Raw genomic sequence first — 19,740 nt, forward strand, 5'->3', positions numbered from 1 at the left:
CAGACACACACAAAACACACACACACACACCGAAGACCAGCAGGGCCCTCATTTCGTGCCGCAATGCTCCAGAGCCCATGAGGCATTTCGTGCCGCAATGCTCCAGAGCCCATGAGGCCAGACCCCCTCCCTCCCAGCAGAGGCCCGGGGAGGGGGGAGATCTCCCTGTGATAAGCAGCGCGCTGGAGTCATGGCCCACAGGAAGGCAGACGGAGAACCACTGAGTGTGTGTGTGTGTGTTGTGTGTGTGTGTGTGTATGTGTGTATGTGTTTTGTGTGTGTGTGTGTGTGTGTGTGTTGTGTGTGTGTGTGTGTGTGTGTGTGTGTGTGTGTGTGTGTGTGTGTGTGAAAGAGAGAGGGGGAGAAGTGTGTGTGCTTGGCTGTATGTGTAAGTATATTGCTTTTATATCTGTGTGTATGCCTCTATATATATATATATATATGTGTGTGTTTTTATGCATGTGTGTTTGTGTGTGTGTTGTATGCATGTGTACAGTGTGTGTGTGTGTGTGTGTGTGTGTGTGTGTGTGTGACACTCTCACACACACAGACATACACACAGACACTCTCAGACTCTCAGACACGTGCCCCTAGCCACAGTTTCTGCTTCTGTGGCGAAGTGCGACATCTGACACAGACAGTGCAGAGACACAGACAGCCCGTGTGGGAGTGGTGGTTTGACATACATGGACTATAGTGTGTGTGTGTGTGTGTGTGTGTGTGTGTGTGTGTGTGTGTGTGGTGTGTGTGTGTGTGTGGTGCATGTGTTTGTGCACGCCTCTCCTGTCGAAGGTCAGACAATGATGAAGGCCAGAGGGTGTCCACACGTGACGCCATATATAACACACCAGACAACCAGCATGCAGTGTGCTGGGATCATGGACACTACAGTGAGTGAGAGTCTGTGTGTGAGTGTGTGTGTGTGTGTGTGTGTGTGTGTGTGTGTGTGTGTGAGGGGAGTGTGTGAATGTATTCTCTGCTGTGCACCCCCCTCCATTCCAAACCTCAAACCATGGCCATCTAGCCCATTCCTATAACCTTCCAGACAATGAGCATGCTGTGTGCTCTAAACAGGGACTATAGTGCGTGTATGTGTGTGTGTGTGTGTGTGTGTGTGTGTGTGTATGAATGAGTTCTCGGCTTGACCAGCTAGCCCATTCATATATAACCCCCCAGACTACGAGCATGCTCTGTACTGTAAAAAAGGAATACAGTGTGTGTGTGTGTGTGTGTGTTGTGTGTGTGTGTGTGAGAGGTTGAGAGATATAGTGGTTTGAATGTGGTTGAAGTGGTGGTTGAATGTGTTCTCAGATTGACCAACTCTGATCATGGAGACAACCCTCCCCCAAATCCCCCCATCCCAAGCCATACTAGCCCACTCTCGCTGTCCAGAGATCAATCCATAGCTCTGTGTGTCGAGAAAAGGCTTGCTGGGAGCTGGACGACACAATGCAGTGCCTGTCCCATCAGCGTGGGACCCGAGTCTGAGGTTTCTCACACGGGCACCTTCCGGCATCTTCTAAACCGCGTCTGTCTCTTTCGCTCTGCTTCGACTTGAGAAAACAGAGGGCTCTTTCTCAGGGCTAACACTCTTTCCAGTTACTTCATATCGCTAAGGCTGCGTTATCAACTTTTACTATCGCACAGAGCTTCTGACACTGTGTTTACTGTCAAGCCCGATTCTCCGTATTCGGTCCAAAGATTCTGCGTTGCAAAGCAGACGCCGAGGTGAAACTTGGCTAACCTTTGCATTTTTTGTAATTGAAGACGTCTGCGCCGAGGTGTTATTTTACGTAGCGCGCGAGTCACCAGGGGTTCCGTTTCGAGCGCAGCGCGAGCATAGCGTGCGAACACATAATTGGGTCGTGAAAACATATCGAGGTCCCGCAGAGCTCCGTCCAGGGCAGCCTTTGTGAACTCGCACTTCACAAAGAGACCAGAGGAAAGCCCGAACAGAAGAAGGAAAGGGGCAGAGGGCTTAGTCCTTCTTCCTGGGGGGAGGGGGAGTGTGCATGTGTGTGTGTGAGAGAGAGAGAGAGAGAAAGAAAGAAAGAGAGAGAGATAGTCTGGAAGTTAGTCATCCATCTCCACTGCTGGGGCTAAAAAGCACTCAAAGCCTTCGATGTTAAGAATGTCTGAAATGACAGGCCCTCTCTCTCTCTTTCTTTCTCTCTTTCTCTCCCTCTTTCTCATTCTCTCCCTCTCTCTCTCTCTCTTTTTTCACCCTCTCTGTCTCTGTCTGTCTCTCTCTCTCTCTCTCTCTCTCTCTCTCTCTCTCTCTCTCTCTCTCTCTCTCTCTCTCTCTCACTCTCCCTCACTCTCCCTGATCGCCACCATGGAGCCTTGGTCAGCTAATTACAGGTGTGCTACTGTTAACAATCGTGTAACAGTCCCATGCTAACACAAAGCCTCAGATCTCCGCAGGACAAAACTCCCACACTCCGTAGTGGACAAGGCGACACTGCGTCTTATCGGCCATGTTCTCTGAGTGAGAGCGACTCGGGAGTGAAATTACTACCCACATTTTCAGTCGTAGGCTTCTCTTCCGATGGTGGCCTATGAACCAGATCACAGCAAAAACAGGAGACTTTTGATTCAACGTTCAAATGACTGTTCATTATTGTACACACAGTTCAATGTGCCTTCACAGTTCCTCAGGGTGGGGTTTGCTTACAAGCTATTGTGAGTGTTTGTGGGAAACATGTGGTCACTGTATCGCTTCGAAGCTTACAAATATACCTCTGTTTATGAGCGTCGCCCCAACGTGTTCTGAACAGCCAGGCTACTCGTTCTCGCTCCCTCTGTCCTGTTGCTAGGAGAGCCGTGCACAAACATATGCAAAGGGGGCCATGTTAGATTTGCTTGTGTGGTATCAGGCCTTCTTGTGAGCTTGTGAGGGGCCAGGCGACAAGTGGAGTCCACAGCTGTGGAGCTGGCCGCCTTGCCCAAAATAGCCAGGAGAGAGAGAGAGACTGGAAGAGAGAGAGAAAGGTAAAGGAAGAGAGGGTGTGTGTGTGTGTGAGAGAGAGAGAGAGAAAGAGAGAGATAGGGGGCGAGAAAGAGAAAGAGTGTGTGTGTGTGTCTGAGAGAGAGAGAGAGAGGGAGAAAGAGAGTGAGAGAGAGAGAGTGTGTGTGTGTGTGTGTGCGTGTGTGTGTGTGTGTGTGTGTGTGTGTGTGTGTGTGTGTGTGTGTGTGTGTGTGTGTGTGTGTGTGTGGAGTCTGCAATCCTGTCAGCAGCTCTAAGAAAGCCTGACTGGGCCTGGCCGTGCAGCAATGTGTGTGTATGTGTGTGTGTGTGTGTGTGCTGTATGGGGCCTCCAGATTGCTGCTTCTAATTGCTTCTATTTCAAGAGAACAATCTGAGGAAGCATGGCCGGGGGGCAGGCAGGCTGGCACAGTCTACACTACAACATTTCAGACTCAGCTGGGAGACGACACCAAAGTAACAGAAAAGATGTGTGTGTGTGTGTGTGTGTGTGTGTGTGTGTGTGTGTGTGTGTGTGTGTGTGTGAGTGTGTGTGTCTGGGTGTGTGTGTGCAGGTGTGTTTGTGTCTGTCTGGGTGTGTGTGTGTGTGTGTGTGTGTGTGTGTGTGTGTGTGTGTGTGTGTACAGTATGTGTGTGTTTGTGTGTGTCTGTATGTGTGTGTGTGTGTGTGTGTGTGTGTGTGTGTGTGTGTGTGTGTGTGTGTGTCTGTGTGTCTGTGTGTCTCTGTGTGTGTGTGTATGTGTGTGTGTGGCAGGGATCAGTGCAGGTTGGGGTGGGGAATGTGTTTGTGTGTGTGTAGACAGGATAAGCAAGGAGCAAGGGGAGGTGAACTGTGTGTAAGTGTGTGTGTGTGTGTGTGTCTGTGGGGTTTTTTTTTGGATGGGATCACTGTTAGGGAGGCCCAGTGCCCTGTGATAGCACTCAGGACAATGCACGCGAGGTTCCTGAGAGGAAAAAGGAAAGGTCCGGTCTGTGGCTGGCCGGGCTTGGGTCAGGACCTCCGATATGACACCGAAAAACAGCTCAAACCTACCCCCCCCCCCCCCCCCCCCCCCCCCCCCCCCCCCCCCACCTCCTTCCTCCAGTCAACACCCCGCTATATAGTCTCCCAGCGCCATTAACATCCACACACACACACACACACATGTACACACACACATACCACACACACACACACACACACACACACACACACACACACACACACACACACACTGAACTTCCTGACAGACAGACAGTTTAAGGTGGTGTGTTGAGGGAGTTGTTACAGAATACAGTTCTATGGATCTTCACTTCTCTGAACTTAATGCTTTCATGACAAGCTTTTTACTGCATCAAACAGCAATTGTATCTCTTTAACTAGGCTTAAACTAGGCTTTTTACGGCATCGAACAGCAAATGTATCTCTTTAAACTAGGCTTAAACTAGACTTTTAACTGCTCCAAACAGCATATTAAGCCTAGATGACTCATTGGGTGCCCAGTCCCTTTAAGTGCATCACACACTTTCTCAAAATAGGATTCCACATACATTACATAGTTGTCAAAACCCTTGACATGCTTTCTAAAAACAAGTCGCATATTTGTTGTGCCCTTCTTTGCTATTGAATCAGGTTGAAGATAGATAGCAAGGTTCCCCCAAAGTCCTGTTGAAATATTTAGAGTTTTGTGCAGTTTCAAGAAGACAACCAGGCATTTTTCATGGTTCATAGGTCCACCACTACATACCAAAAGGGCTATCATCAGCTGTTGCAAGCCTGCAGACTCTATCAGAATGGAATAACTACAATTTCATAAGATGCTAAAGTAGCTCCTTTGAAACAGGACACAGATGTTGATCAATTTCCTGTCTTGTGAAGTGCTGATTCTATGGTGATGACAAGAAGTGGCGAGGGTGTCAGACTTGGCCTGACTATACTGACACAGGCTTTTACACACACACACACACACACACACACACACACACACACACACACACACACACACACACACACACACACACACACACATACATACACACACACACACACACACACACAGAGAAAGAAAGAGAGAGAGAAAGACAGAGAGAGAGAGAGAGAGACAGAGAGAGGCACAGACAGACAGACAGGCAGACATACACACACTCACACACACACAGTCATCTAGTACAGCGGAAGCAGGCCCTTGTCACTGACCCACTTCAAGCAGAGAGGAGAGAGACAGAGAGAGAGAGAAAGAGAGAGAGAGAGGAGGACTCAGTATCAGCTATGATGATTTGATGAGTGACAACCTGTAGCAGTCATTAGAGGAGAGAAGCTACTTTTTGTATATTACGTAATGAGATCCCCAACTCCACTTCCCATCAGCAGACAGCATGAGAAGTGCAGGCAAGGCTATTTTAGACTACTTTGCAATGTTGGGTCAGTATTAATCCTGATTATTGACTAGCCTAATGCAGTCTGTGAGCGACTCAACACATTTGGAATGACAACTTGCCAAGCGTCTGGCCTGTCATATGCAGCAGACTTCAGGAGGACAATTCCATGTGAAATTCAAGAAACAGGATACCCCCAAACTTTTAACATTAGTACTAGTCTTAATCACTCCTCCAGTCTAGACTAGTGGTAATCACACTAGATGTGAGTAATCCCCATCCTTAAGGACTTGGCTGAGTTCTATCGGTCCATTTAAATGGACAGAGCCGACTACATAATCCATCGTCATGTTATCCAAAAATCAACAGAGGTCTGGTCGATCCATCAGGTCTGGATGTGGGGTGATTTTTTCCAATGTGTCGTAATGAAGAGAGCTAAAGTATCTGTTATCATGTCTGCACGCAATGCATGATGGGAATGCCATGGCGTCTCCTGTGGTCTCCAGTCTTGGATTATGATGTGAAAACCAGTCACATAGTTCTCTCTCTCTCTCTCTCTCTCTCTCTCTCTCTCTCTCTCTCTCTCTCTCTCTCTCTCTCTCTCTCTCTCTCTCTCTCTCTCTCTCTCCTTTACCACGGGGATGCCAACTCCCATGATCCTCCACTGCTTCAGAGAAATTCCACGAACGCAAAAATGTAATGGACAATGCATATGTAACATCTGAGACTGCTCAGATGCAGAAGTGCGTTCATATGAACGACAGGCGCGCGGAGGTAAAGACAGCCACAGGGACAGAGCTCACATCAAGAGTTGATCGTCCAAGTGAAGGTGAGGCACTGCTACTTGGGCGAAGAGATTCCCTGTGCTGTGGCGAGTGAGACAAGTATGTAGCGCCCAAGTAGCAGTGTTTCGCCCCAATATAGTCCCAAGTCAATATCTGCCTAGGAAATCGCCTTGTCTTAATCTGCATTGTCATTAGTACTCGTTGTGAATACGCAGGCCACAAGAAGTAATAAGGGTTGTTTTTTTTGTTGGCTCACTTTTACTTACGACATGCTATCCGGCGAGGAAAGATTCCATTCACTATGCTAAGCTAGCGGACAATGCATGCACGGAGCACAAACATGCTTTTTGCCCACTTATCTAACTCTAGGGGAGACGGTGAATAACACAGAAAAGCAACACAGAAAAGCAACACAGAACACCACAAAACACACACACACACACAGTGATACACACACACTTACTGTACACAGCCTGGACACATACTGTAACACCTCCAACACCCTTACGTCCTTACAAACACCTCACAGTGCAACTACACTCACACCATCGGGAACAACCTACACACACACACACACACACACACACACACACACACACACACACACACACAGAACTGTGTTTCTCTCAGCATGGACTGACCTTTGAAGAAGCTCTTGACCTTCAGGTATCCCACACTGAGGCGGAGCACGGACAGCTTGTCCAGTCGCGCCCTGACATCCTCGGAGAAGGGCAGCAGGTTGGTCAGCTTGTCCAGTTCGCCATTCAGACGGTCTCTGTGGCGCTTGGAGGGGTTCGACTTAACACCCTCAGGGGGAGGAGGCTTAGGGCTGCCAGGGTAGAGAGTGAAAGGTAGATGGTTAAAGCTGTGTTTGGCCATCAAACATTGCCAAAGTGGCGCACGTGACACACTGTAGCTCCCTTTCAATGCAATTTTAATGAGATTCCCAAAAACAGTGATGTTTTGAGCTTTATGAACTTCTTCAGACTTGTAAACATGACTTGTATGAGCTGTTGATGGGGCAGATAGTCATGTTCCGTTCTCACACACTGCAGAGTCATATTCTGTTCTCACTATCAGTTTCACCTGATACTACCAGTATTTCAAAAATACACACAGGAGAGGTGTTACATTCGGAGTGTTATATGTGGGGGGGGGGATTTCCCACAACAGCCAAACAACAACCAAGCTCTTTTACCATCAAAAACAAAACCTTTGTGAGCAAACAACTTTGTGGGCAAACAACATCACCAACAAAGAAGCCATCAAGAGCACTGGAGATCACTGGAGTTATAAAGAGTATATACAACAAATACGAAAGTCAGAGAACTCAGAAAATCAAGTTCGGGCTGGTTTGGTTCTTCAAAAAGGGATTATGCATTTGATCATCTTATGCAGCCTTGATTGGGACGGTGAACATAGTAGAGTGTGATGGAGAGATTGAGTGATTAGGGTTTGTGATGGAGTCTGGTGCCGAGTCTGTGTTTGGCCATCATACCTAACAGCAAGTTATTTGAGGTAGTTCGGAACAGAGCTACAAAAAGCATCCTGCTGTTTAGGCTACACACTTCAAAAGACTGATTTCCATTTCCAGTCAAGCGTGGCTTTGTTTGTGTCTGTGTCGGCTGTTTGGGTGCTGGTGACACACAATAAAGCAGAACTAAGTTCGGCTGCATCAACAACCAGTAAACCAACTACCAAAAAGGAATCCATTTGACATTTTTTCAACTACTTCTAGTCCTCACAGGCCCTACATACTGTTGCCGGGCCTTGAATAGAGGCATCCTTGCCCACATGGAAGACAACAGTGGCCACAGTTTATCAGCACACCAAAAAACGAGTTGGCACATAATAACCCCAACTGAGAAAACGTCATAAAAATGTCATAAAAACGTCATAACTTCCTTTGTAACATCTTAGTGAGCTTTCAGAGCATTACAAATTATGTTGGGAGCTAATTCATGATAATTATTAACATTGATACTGTTTTATTATTTGAAAGGTATGTCATAATAGTTCCTGATAGTATATGGTATGTGCAATAACAAGACATGGTTATGTAAGAATTCTAAGAGAGTTCAGCTGAAGGGTTATGAGTGCTAGAGACAAGCATATCTGTGGAAAGAAGATGGATGTTTACTTACAGAGGCTTTTGACTGCTACTGCACAAGATCTTAAGTAAGGAGTTGCATAGCTTTGCTTAAATTGCTCCACAACACAACTATGACTTAGTGATGTTCCACAAGATAGTCTCTTGGGTAATAGAACCAAGTCATGTGAAAACATTTGTGCTTTGACCTCATTTCCTCTCTGTCATGTCCAGATCACAGGGAAATCAATGATGGGTGTCTGGAAGGATTGAGATGCAACATTGTTTTTATCTCCCAAGTGAGGAGACAAACAGCGGTTGAAAACAGGCCTCAATGACCAGCTCATTTCCCTCTGCATCACAAGCACATGTGACAGGACATTCCCCCAATCTGAACTGGAATATGAACAGTACCTCTGTGTTGATTTCTTAAGTGCTCTGTGTGTGTGTGTATGTGTGTGAGAGAAAGAGGGAAAGAAAGAGAGAGAGAACAGGAGAGAGTGAGTGTGAACATGTGCGAGTGTGTGCGCGTGTGTGTGTCTGTGTGTGTGTGAGAGAGAGAGAGAGCAGGAGAGTGTGTGAGTGTATCTGTTTGTCATTCCTCTGGTACTTGTGTTTGTATGTGTGTGTGTGTGTGTGTGTGTGTGTGTGTGTGTGTGTGTGTGCATTGTGTATGCAAATAGACAAGGACATGGGTCATTTACTCCTATAGATACAATTTGGTAAAACAACTGAGGTAGCACACTGACCAAGGAGCAGATTCAACCCTCCTCTGCCAAACCTCTCAGTCACTATGAGTCAGTCACTGTGCAGCGAGTATTATGGGATGACCCTACAGAAGGCAGGATCCCTCTAGTAGACATGACTGCTAGCTGGCAGGATGCTACGGCTCCTTTCTCATGGCGAGCCACCCAGCCTCGTCCTTCTTAGGCCACAGGCTTTCCTTTCCTGACCTAATTGCAGTCTAGACTCTCTGCGGCTGACACTCTGGGTTATGGAGATGAGAGACAGGGGATAGACACAGACTCCAGAGCACAGATACTGGGGGAGCTGTCTTAGCCTTACCTTAATGTTGCCTTAGTGTTGCCTGAAGGTTGCCTTGGAAGGTATGTGGCTCTTTAGTGTTGTTTTAATGGCAGAACAGTCACAGGAGGAAGCTGTCTTTGTGTTGCCTTAATGTTGCTGTAACATTACCTTAATGCTGGTGTCACCTTGCCCTGGTGTTGCCTTAACGTTGTCTTAGTGTTGCCTAAACATTGCTTTCATGTTGCATTATCATTGGCTTGTTGTTACCTTAACACTGGCTTTGCATTGGTGCTTCCGGGACTGGTAATTCCCTGAGATCACAGGGTGTTTTTTTTAGCTGTCAATACAATGTCCTCTGTGTACTTTGTGAACATGTTGAAAATATGCCATTAAATATGTATGCGCTTGACATGTTTATCCTCATGGACACAAACTGGGAGTAGTTTTCAAGTGACTAGCGTAAAAACTGAAAAAGTGAACATTTAGGTAGTTGAGCACTCCTGCTTGGCAAGCAACAATGTCATTTGCTCTAACTTCTTGTTTTTTTTTCATGTTTTTGCAAGATCTTGGGGAAATCACAGGCGTTTTAAAAGTAGGCCTGTAACCCAACACTTAACGCATTCACTGAACACCCAGTCTACTGGGACTGCAGGAGAAACCCGAGCTGACCGAGAGGACCCAAATTATACTTTCCCAGAAATAAAAAGTGAAACTGACCTCACTGCAGAAAGGGGCCCCAGGGACAAAGAGCTGCTTTCAGCCATTTTTACCCCTCTCAGGGTTTATTTCATGCCTCGGGGGTGACACCAGGGTGTCGTCATTGAGGGAAGAAAGTGGCGGTCGCCGAGTCTTTTAAAAACATTCACTTGTGTGGAAACCACCTCTCTTTTCCAGTCCAGGGCTGAAACTACTAGCGACGTTTCCTTTCCACTAAACTAGCTGACAGTGGCTGTCTTATGGCCCTACTGTGGTGCAGATCCCAAACCCACTTTCAACAGCTGACTCCAACACAGCTCATGCCCAACCCAGCTAGGTTTCTAGGAGTACGAACTCAAACATTATCTAATAGAGTCCGTAGACCAAGCTGACAGTAGGACGTCTGATAACGTTTGGCCAGTCGATGAGCATCTGCAGCTCCAACTAGTACAGTGCAGCTTTGCCAACAAAGACAAACCTCTATTGACAAATTTATGGCCGATTCAACATGGCGAATCTGCGTCAGAGCCCTCAGGAAAAGGGTTACTGTAATTAGCAGTTTAGCTTGCTTGATTGTTGCCAAGAAGCAGTCTAATCATTAGATATTCCCATTTTGACTCTCTGTGACTGGATCTACAAACACAGTTTGACTTTTGTTTTTCTCCTCAGACTTGTTCTTTCTTCCACAACTTGTTATCAAACATTCCTGATTAGAAGTTGATATATTTTACACACTGTCTTTAGTGAGCTAGAGTAATGTGGAAATGGGAAGCATTGTTTCCCTGCACCCTGTTTGTGCTAGCAGCAGAATGTAGCCTACAGTATGTGCTAGTTGATGCACCCATATTGTGCTAGCAGCAGAATGTAGCCTATGTGCTAGTTGATGCACCCATATTGTGCTAGCAGCAGAATGTAGCCTTTGTGCTAGTAAAGGAGCAGTTAGGACCACTATCAGGGTTTATATAAAGGCACTTTACACTTATCCAATTTGCTTTGAAATCAAAAAGACACCGCACTATATTATGTGTGCTCTTAGGCACTGACCCAATGACCTTGACCAATGACTTTGGTGTTGCCTACACCTTGCTTAGCTGTTAAGCTATGAAAAGAAAACAGAACAAACTTCGAGTGCTCATGCACAAATGTCTATGGCTTTGACTGAACTAACCTGAAGCGGAGGTTATAATCAAGTTTTACAGTCAACCCTATATTATGAAACCCACAACCTGATGCAGCTTTAAATTCAGCTTCCGATGACAATCCTCGACAAAACGTTTCTTTAAAGTAGACAGATGTCTGTCAGGACTTTCTAAATACTCTTTTTATGGAGGCATTGGTGACGTCCAAGCACATGAGCAGGAAACAGTCCTCTTATGCTATGCAGACTGTGACTGACCCCCTCCCCCATTCGGCTGTGAGGGAACAGCCACTCTATTTTTACTGTGCGGGCAGGGCCTACAACTATAGCTTGATAATTGAGGACACACCTATGGATTATTTTTGGCAAAATGGACTACGACCAGAATCTCTAGTTTTGTGAGAGATTTTTAAGTATAACATAAAATCTATTCTAAACAAAACAAAATCAGTAAAACAAATATGTAGGTATTATTTTATTTATTTCCAAATAATGTTGGCACTATTGACAAATCTATTTGATCTATCTAAACAAAACTAAACAAAAAGAGTATATAGTGTGCACCAATGACTGGCAGAAGTTGCTTTGAGGTTTGACACTATTCAGTAACTTAATAAACGTGTTAAATTGGGCCGATCTTCTCAGCTCCTGCACGGCACTGCACACTGTGAAAGTCAACAGGACCTGCTAATGGGGGAATTACTGAGTAATTGTTGTTATTCACATTCCAAACGAATTACACCAAGGCTTCAAAACATTCCCATTAATTGTGATTTAGAGCAAAACCAATTGCTTATTCTGCAGTCAGGATTCCCCGGGAGAGCGAGAGGGACCACCCAACAGCGCCTCGGCATTTCAGTGTTTGCCTCATTTGTGCTGAAGGATTATATCATCAAATCCATAGATGTCTAGAGGAGCTGTGGTCCCATCTCCTCTCTGTGGTGGTTGAGGGAAACATCTGACCTTAAGGATTGCTTTCCTGTTGCGGGCCACAACATGCTGAGGGACACATCACCCCTTTTGCTCACAACCTCACACCAACACGCCTGTTTTGTGGCCTCTGTCACATACACTGGCTACAGAACTCAGAACAGGTCTCAGAACACTCACAGTAGTTTTCACCTCCTTCTACGCTAAATAAAAGACACACACTTCTTTCTATCATAAACAAAACACACAAATTATGAACTATATGAAGTGTGACAAATGATAAGTACAGTAAACTACTGTGGATAGTCTCAACTCATATCAATACCTATTTGTTGTTATTATGAAGGTTTTGTTTCAAAATACCCTTGAAATACAATACTTCAAAGGCCCTTGTGTGTGCCTTAAATCCTCAAACACAGTAAGTTCACCGGTCGTAGGGGAGTATCTCCTGCCATTGTTTGAGTTATATTCTGCGTTACAGCACTCGAGCTCCTTTGAGATATTCATCTGCGGGGAGGTCTGTCTCCCTTGATAACCTCCAACATGTGTTTCTGATCAGCAAGGAGGGGAAAAAAAACACACACACAACATGTAATAAAAGTCAAATCGTCTCCATCTGGCGAGTCCTCTTGCCACCATCTATCCAAAACCCATCACCAAATACAGCATACATCATCTGATTGAAGATCCACTGTCCCCACCAAATAGAGGAAACCATGTCTAACTTAACTTTAGTTTCTTTTGAAACACAGTGAACAAGAGAGGCTGCGGAGAGTGAGCTGCACTGCACTAGGAATTTGACACTTGTAATTGTGGATCAGAGTTTCTTTTGTTTCCACATTTTTTTATTGTATTTAATTTTTTTATTTTTGTTAAAAAGTGCCTAAAAAAGTTCCTCTTGCTCTTGGTTGGGGTATCAAAGTAATTCTAATCCACTGGTTCTGCTGCCAACAATAACCCTCTAACTGGCTCGCGGTAGTAAGCAGTTCCATAATGAGCTTTTGTCAGTTTTGTAAGTGCAGTCACGTCACATCACTGCCAAGAGCGAGCAGCGCTAGGCCAGCTGAAATGGGGCGGGGGCGCGAGGGGTGTGCGGGGAGGTGCATCTGGGCCGAGGCAATGCTCTGCCTGTCACAAGGGAGCTTTTTCCAGTTTGCCAGGGTCATTGCTGACTGCTAAAGACATTCAGTAACCCTTGCCCAAATGAGAGCGAGAGAGAAAACAATAGAAATTATGTTAATAATATCATAAGTGATCATTAGCAGGCTCTCTCCAGGCTGCTGCTACCCCACAGAGCTTAGCCTCTGAGAGTGAGGATCTGTGTGTATGAAGCCTGCAGCCAATGCTACTAGCACAGCTAATGCTGCTAGCACCACAGGGTCACCCACGGGAATGAGTTTCAGCATCACTAGGCAACAATGGAAACTCCACATGATTAATCAAAGAGGTGGTTTTCCAATAGCTCATGAGTGAGAAGTTTTGTTTACCTGTATTCATAGTGTAGAAAGATGTGGAAAGGAGACACAACTAAGTGTATGTGCATTAGTTATAAATGTGTCATAGGCCTAAATTATGTCTGGACTGGACAAAAATCTTTTAATGGTCAAGTTATTGTTCAACATCAGCTCATGTTTCAAACCCTTCCCAACAAACACGCACACCCATACACACACACACACACACACACACACACATAGCAACTCTGCATCCATGGGGCATATTTTCAGCGAGGAGGGCTTAGCACCTTGCCCAGGGGAATGCTGTTCAACACACAAGGCTCTGAGCAAGGCTGTTTAACTCACAATGACATCATTGTGAGTGGAGTCAAACTTCCTAGCGCACACAACACATCACAACACATCAGCCCTCCCTCCCTCCCGAGTGAAAGTCATCAATCTGGGGCTCCCAGAGCGAGACAGAGTCCGGCAGCGCCCCTGCCACTCTCCAATCGGAGCCCATTGTTCCCTACAACAGAGCAAGAGCCCCCACAAAAGGGCTTAAACTTGTTTTTCACACAGGTAGATTTGTGTGATTGTGTACAGGGGCCTGTGGATGTGTGTGCCTGTGTGAGTGTGTGTGTGTGTGTGTGTGTGTGTGCATGTGGGTGTACCTGAGAAGGTTTGTGGATATGAGGTGGTGACTGGGGGGGGGGGGGGGCGCATGAATGAGAGAAGGGATAGAGGACAGAACATGCACCCCCCCCCCCCCCAACCAGCCCCTCCACCTACCACCACAACCACCATCTTTTTTTGGAGCATAATTCTAATGCATTCCATGAGCCCTGTCTGAACCGGAGTCCAGTTACATGCGCTCTCAATACTCTCTTTGTGCTCCAGCGCAGACATTTTCGCCCAGGGAGCGATCGCACCCGCTGAAGCAAGTCGAGCCGTCTATCTCAAAGGTTCTCTGCCTATGAGGCTCTCCTCAGCCCTAAAATGAGGGGCAGGCATTGTAAAAAAAGGCTGCTCTTAACTTCACAGGTGACAGCAACGCTGTTGCGCGCGCGCACACACACACACACACACACACACACACACAGACGAGGCACACTCTGATTGAGCTGTTCACAGGTACAGGCTGGGTGCTATAACTCATGTCCTGCCCTCACTTGGATGACCTGAATAGCAGAGATAGGCTACTAGGCCGTATATAAATAAAAAATAAATGAAATTTGCACACACCTTGTCTGTCTATCAACATATGGGGGACGAATCAATTCAGAACATAGTGGCTTCCACTGTCTATCAACATATGGGTGGACGAATCAATCCTGAACATAGTGGCCTTCACTGCCTTATAATTAGCATATATCACTTCCTTTTGTGGAGTGCTTGGATGCATGGAATTACAAATTGGCGTGCACAAAAGTAAACAGATGCGCTTTATTGCAACAACGTCGAACAGACTGACCGAGTAGCCTACAAATGCATTAGCATTCAGGGGAAACAAAAATAAGTCTTTTTTGGTACAAAACAAGTTCAGTTATCTTAACGTGCCATATGTCTCCGAGTTTTTGTTTTTATTTACTGGACATGTTTAACATTAGTTAAGATAGGCTACTCGAACGTCGAAGGTCTAAATGCACACATGACTAGTAATCGAGTAAACGTCTAGCCTGTTCCTTCTGTGATAAAACTTCCCACACTTTTGGTCATTAAATGGACATTCCAAAAGTGCAGCTGCAAACTCCCGAGCCCGACTATCCATCGAAAGTTTTCTGCGGATGGTGAATTAACAAGCTACACAAAAAAGAGGGGCGCCGAATTCTGCCAACGACCACAGTTGCGTAACAGTTTGCGTGACTTAAAAATATGTTAATTTGAGGGGGAAAAGAGCGAAAGACAAAAAATTGTGTTCTCATAATGAGAAAAAACCGTATATCAGATTACAATAACATACTTGGGGCCAGCTCCCCCCGCCTCGCCCCTCCCTCCTGTAAGCATCGCGTGAGAGCACCGCCAACTCTCAACTTGATTATGATTAATGCAAGAGTACTATTTCCATGCCAGACCAAAACTACACCACGACCGAATCTTAAGGTAACCCCACCAACTCCGGACGAGCTACAACTACAGCTGCTTTATTGACCATAACTTTACAAACACTGCCAATGGCTAAAGATAAATTTAGAAAACAAGTTTTTTTTCCATTACATACACAACCAGCAGGCCCACATTTCTACCGTGTTCCTTTCGACAAATCGGAGAAGCCAGTACTGTACGAGTCGGCTTCAACGCGGGTATGCGGAGAGACGAACTCACTTCACCGAGCAATCGTTTGTTCTTTTAATGGACATTTGTGACCTGTGCATTGTTATAGACTATTTACGAAACATGTATAGCCTTGACAGTGATATTACTGACGATTTGTAAAGTATTGTTATTGGTTGTGTACGCTTACTTGAATGGCTGATTTGAAAGGTGGAGGGAAGTTGGTTCTACCCAGCACATGGTCATTCATATGCATCTTCAAGCATAAAAGTTAGACTAGTTGTTTTTAAACACCCATTCATATTTATGTGTGTCAACGAATCAATTTCAGGAAATTATCTTAAGTTGCCAACCACATACAGCGGCCTGCCTACTTTCAAGACAAAATGTCACATGTGAACGTGCCGACATTATACAGCACAAGAGTAGTATCCTATTATTTGTATTTAATTATTAGTCACTCTGTAGCCTGCTCCTGATCATTTGCTTGTAGGTTTACAGTTTAAGCAACATGTCACTATCATGTGGACTAACTTGTTTTCTTCTAGAAAATCATTAAAAAAAAACTTACATTTTCTGCACAGGCTTTTTGCGCTTCTTGGCCGCATAGATTCCCGTATTTCCTAACATGGTGTTAGGTTCTTTATTATGTATTTATCCTTTGAGCTCCACTCTCATCCACTCCACATAAAGAGATCAAACCTATGTGTTAAAATCCCCAAAGGACGTTATTCCGTCAAAGCGCAAATGATGTATCATCCAAATGAGCCGGTTAGCTCATAACTTCCAAATGGAAAAGCTTAAATCCAAATGTGCTTGAATGATAATAGAGTTTCTTAAAGTTGTCGTATTCATCGGCGAATAGCAATGGCGTGATCAGAGCAAATTTTCCTCCTTCCTTTCTGCGTTTTTTTCTAGCTGTCACTCTCTACTGCCTCCAAACAAACTCTTCCTGAGACTTCGGGGACTGTTTTCGCTGTGCGTAAACCAATCCCGTGCTCGGTTACACTGAGCAGTCCTGAGCAGTCCGGAGCAGGTAAGGTTGGCTCCCTGTGATTGGTGCAAAGCGTTTTCAGGAAATCATATCATAAAAAGAATTTTAAGGTGGTACGACTCTGCTGTTTAAGTCTTTGCTGCCCTGAACTTGGGCAAGAGCAGCTACCCCCTCGTTCGGTTGCATGCGTAAACTGTAAGACGACCAAGTATTGTTTAAAAGGACGGTTGTGTGCATTGACAGTGCAATAATGACAACAAAATATACAGTAACATGATGATAAACACAAATTAATTTGATACTATAGTCTTAAAACGACTAAAAACAACACAACTTCCGATGTTTTGTTTTTTTTTTCAGATAGGGACATTTTTTTTATTTGTTACACACTATGTATTGACGTATTAACAATGAAACTTGCCTTGTTTTTTTGTTTTTTTAACACATCTCTGTGTCCAGATAGGGACAACACAATTGCTTTAATAGTGTAGGCCTACGCGGGTTACTGATTTCTGTACATTATTTTATATTCCTCTGTATTTTTGGTGGTTCATCATTTTAACATAGGCCTATTCTATAAAAAAAAAAGAAAATTTTTAGGTTATTCTTTTAATCTGTGAAGAAAGGTATTACCAGTATCCTTTAGGCCTATGCAAGCCATTAGACAATGGTCTTTGGTTTAGCCTCCATTTGTCTACAGGACATGAGATGAATCTATGGTAAACAAGAAAAAACACAGAAAATCACTACCTGGTAATTGCAGTTTAGCACATTTATTTTATTATTCATGGCATGTATGCATGCTTCCTCTAACCCAAATCCCTACATAGGCCTCTTACCCAAGAAAATGTCCCATGACTATGTAATAGACAATAATGTTTTTTGGAATCCTTGATACTGATGTCACAGTGAGGATTAGAGAATAACACCTGCAATTGTTCTGCCAAAACAAACAAAACAATCTTTTTTTGTTTAGCATACTCGGTATGCAAATTCCCTTAATACTTCAAGCCTATTGGTTGTTTTTTTGCAGGCATGTTATTTTTAATATTTTTCTCCAGTCTCCTAAGAGCCCAGGTGAGATATTTGTACCTTGCTTTTTGAGGAAGTGCTTCCCTTGGCGCGAGGCTGTGAGCTGTCACCTGCTTTTCAGGTCTGTCCTCCTCTTTCACCTGAGATGTCTTCACCTGACCCTTTGTTTATATAAGCAACATTTCTGAGCTGTGTCAAAAAACTTATAACATGCCAAACAATAAACAGCCACCATGAGCAAAGCCAACTGCAAACATGCAGTCAGTCTACATGGAATTGACTAGAACAACAAGAAGAACATAGTTTTAAACTGAAATAACAGGTGGCTGGAAGTCCGAAATCGTGAGTGAAAATGCGGGACCCCAGAGTATATCTGATTGGATGGTTCCAGTTCAGTTGAGGTTGAGTTTTCTCAATATTTCCATCTGGTGTTAGAGATTATGAGCGATTTTCGCAGTCGTGCCGTCCAAGCAGGCGGATGTGAAATTGAAGAACATAACAACACTTTGGACATTAAACTCTCTAACCGAAAGCCAGAGCTACTGGGAAGGAATCATGGGGGCTTGGCAGCCATACTGGTATACCGACTTTTAAATCTCAAATCTGTGGTCCACTTTCGAGTCACTCGGGGTTTCCATCCTCATAAAGAAATGAAACATAGCTCGTCTGAAGACTGATGTGGTAGTGGTTGCCTAGGGTTATCATTTTTAAGAGCTCCATGTTGATTTCAAACAACAGATACACTGTACACTGACTGTGCTTTCACCAGTACCATGGATTTCCCAAACCACAAAGTACAGAGTGCAGTAGCTGGCTCTTGTAGAGAATGGGACAGATCATTTTCTTGCACAAATCCTATCTCTCATTCTTTCCTCTTGTGGGAAAGGGAATTTGGCTTCAGCTGGAATGTAGCTTCTTTTATATGACTATACACACTCAGTACGTTTTTTAACTAAACTCATCACACACACACACACACAAACACACACACACATACTCTACCGCAGAAGCTGCAATAAACTGCGTCTAGTTGAATGTTGAAATCTATGATCTGTTGACACATTGACATGTGTCCATAAAATGTCGGCGCGTAACTTTATGGCTTTACATGCACCTTTATCAAAACTGTGTCACCTCCAAAAGAGACAGTAAAATATTTACAGTACGGATATTTCACTGGGGCCCTGACAAACCTGCCTTTGTTCTGTCCAATCTGAGCTTTCATCAAGTATGCACTTGAGCCAGAGGACACATACTTTAAGCTAAGGGTGAGGTGAGCCTTAGGACGTGGACACCCACACTCAGACATGTACACACACACAGACACACGTGCACACTAAACCACAGCACAGACATACCTGCATACACATATACACCACACACACACACACACAAACACACACACACACACATATATATATATACACACACCTGTACACACAATACCACAGCATAGACATTAATACAGATATTAATACAGACCTTAATACAGATATACAACACACACACACACACACGCAAAAGGGCTGTTGAACATACCACTATGTAAAAGCTGTTTTTGTATGCTGGAAGCTTGTAGACTCCAGACTCTAGCAGGGCTGCAGTTCCTGGGTGGAGTTAGTCTTTGTTCCACATCCCCTGTGTATGCACGTGTGTGTGTGTACGTGTGTGTGTGCATGTGTTTGCCATGTCATCCACGGTTGTTGACACTCGAGTCCCCATTCCGTCACAACACTCGACGAGTTGGAAAAGCACACGCAACCCTCCGAGCATATCACAAAAGCTCCGTCCGTACACAAATGACACGGTGTGAGGGTAAACAGAGAGTCACGACGTGGACCAAACACAGGGAATAGATACAGTGCACTAGTCTGTAGAGAGAAGGCGTAGCACGATATCACAGACAGGCCCATTTGTACAGAGTTATACAGAAAGTGACTTGGACTGGCCCGGGAGGGCCTGCAATGCTCGCCTCTGAGATGTGTGCATGGAACAAAGT

The 19,740-nt window shown here is 44.8% G+C and overlaps 1 protein-coding gene across 1 annotated transcript in view; it reads right to left on the minus strand.

Moving 5' to 3' along the window:
- Window positions 1–16,728, minus strand: part of ahr2 (aryl hydrocarbon receptor 2) — a 105,159-nt gene extending 88,431 nt beyond the window's left edge. The window contains exons 1-2 of the mRNA XM_042079748.1: window positions 16,287–16,728; window positions 6,768–6,955 (exon numbers count right to left, since the gene is read on the minus strand). Coding sequence (XP_041935682.1) covers window positions 6,768–6,955; window positions 16,287–16,345 — 247 coding nt within the window. The 5' untranslated portion in view covers window positions 16,346–16,728. The remainder of the gene's footprint in view (window positions 1–6,767; window positions 6,956–16,286) is intronic.
- Between the last annotated feature and the right edge of the window lie 3,012 nt (window positions 16,729–19,740).

This window comes from Alosa sapidissima, chromosome 23 (assembly GCF_018492685.1).
Source record: "Alosa sapidissima isolate fAloSap1 chromosome 23, fAloSap1.pri, whole genome shotgun sequence".
In the NCBI taxonomy this organism is placed as follows: domain Eukaryota; kingdom Metazoa; phylum Chordata; class Actinopteri; order Clupeiformes; family Clupeidae; genus Alosa; species Alosa sapidissima.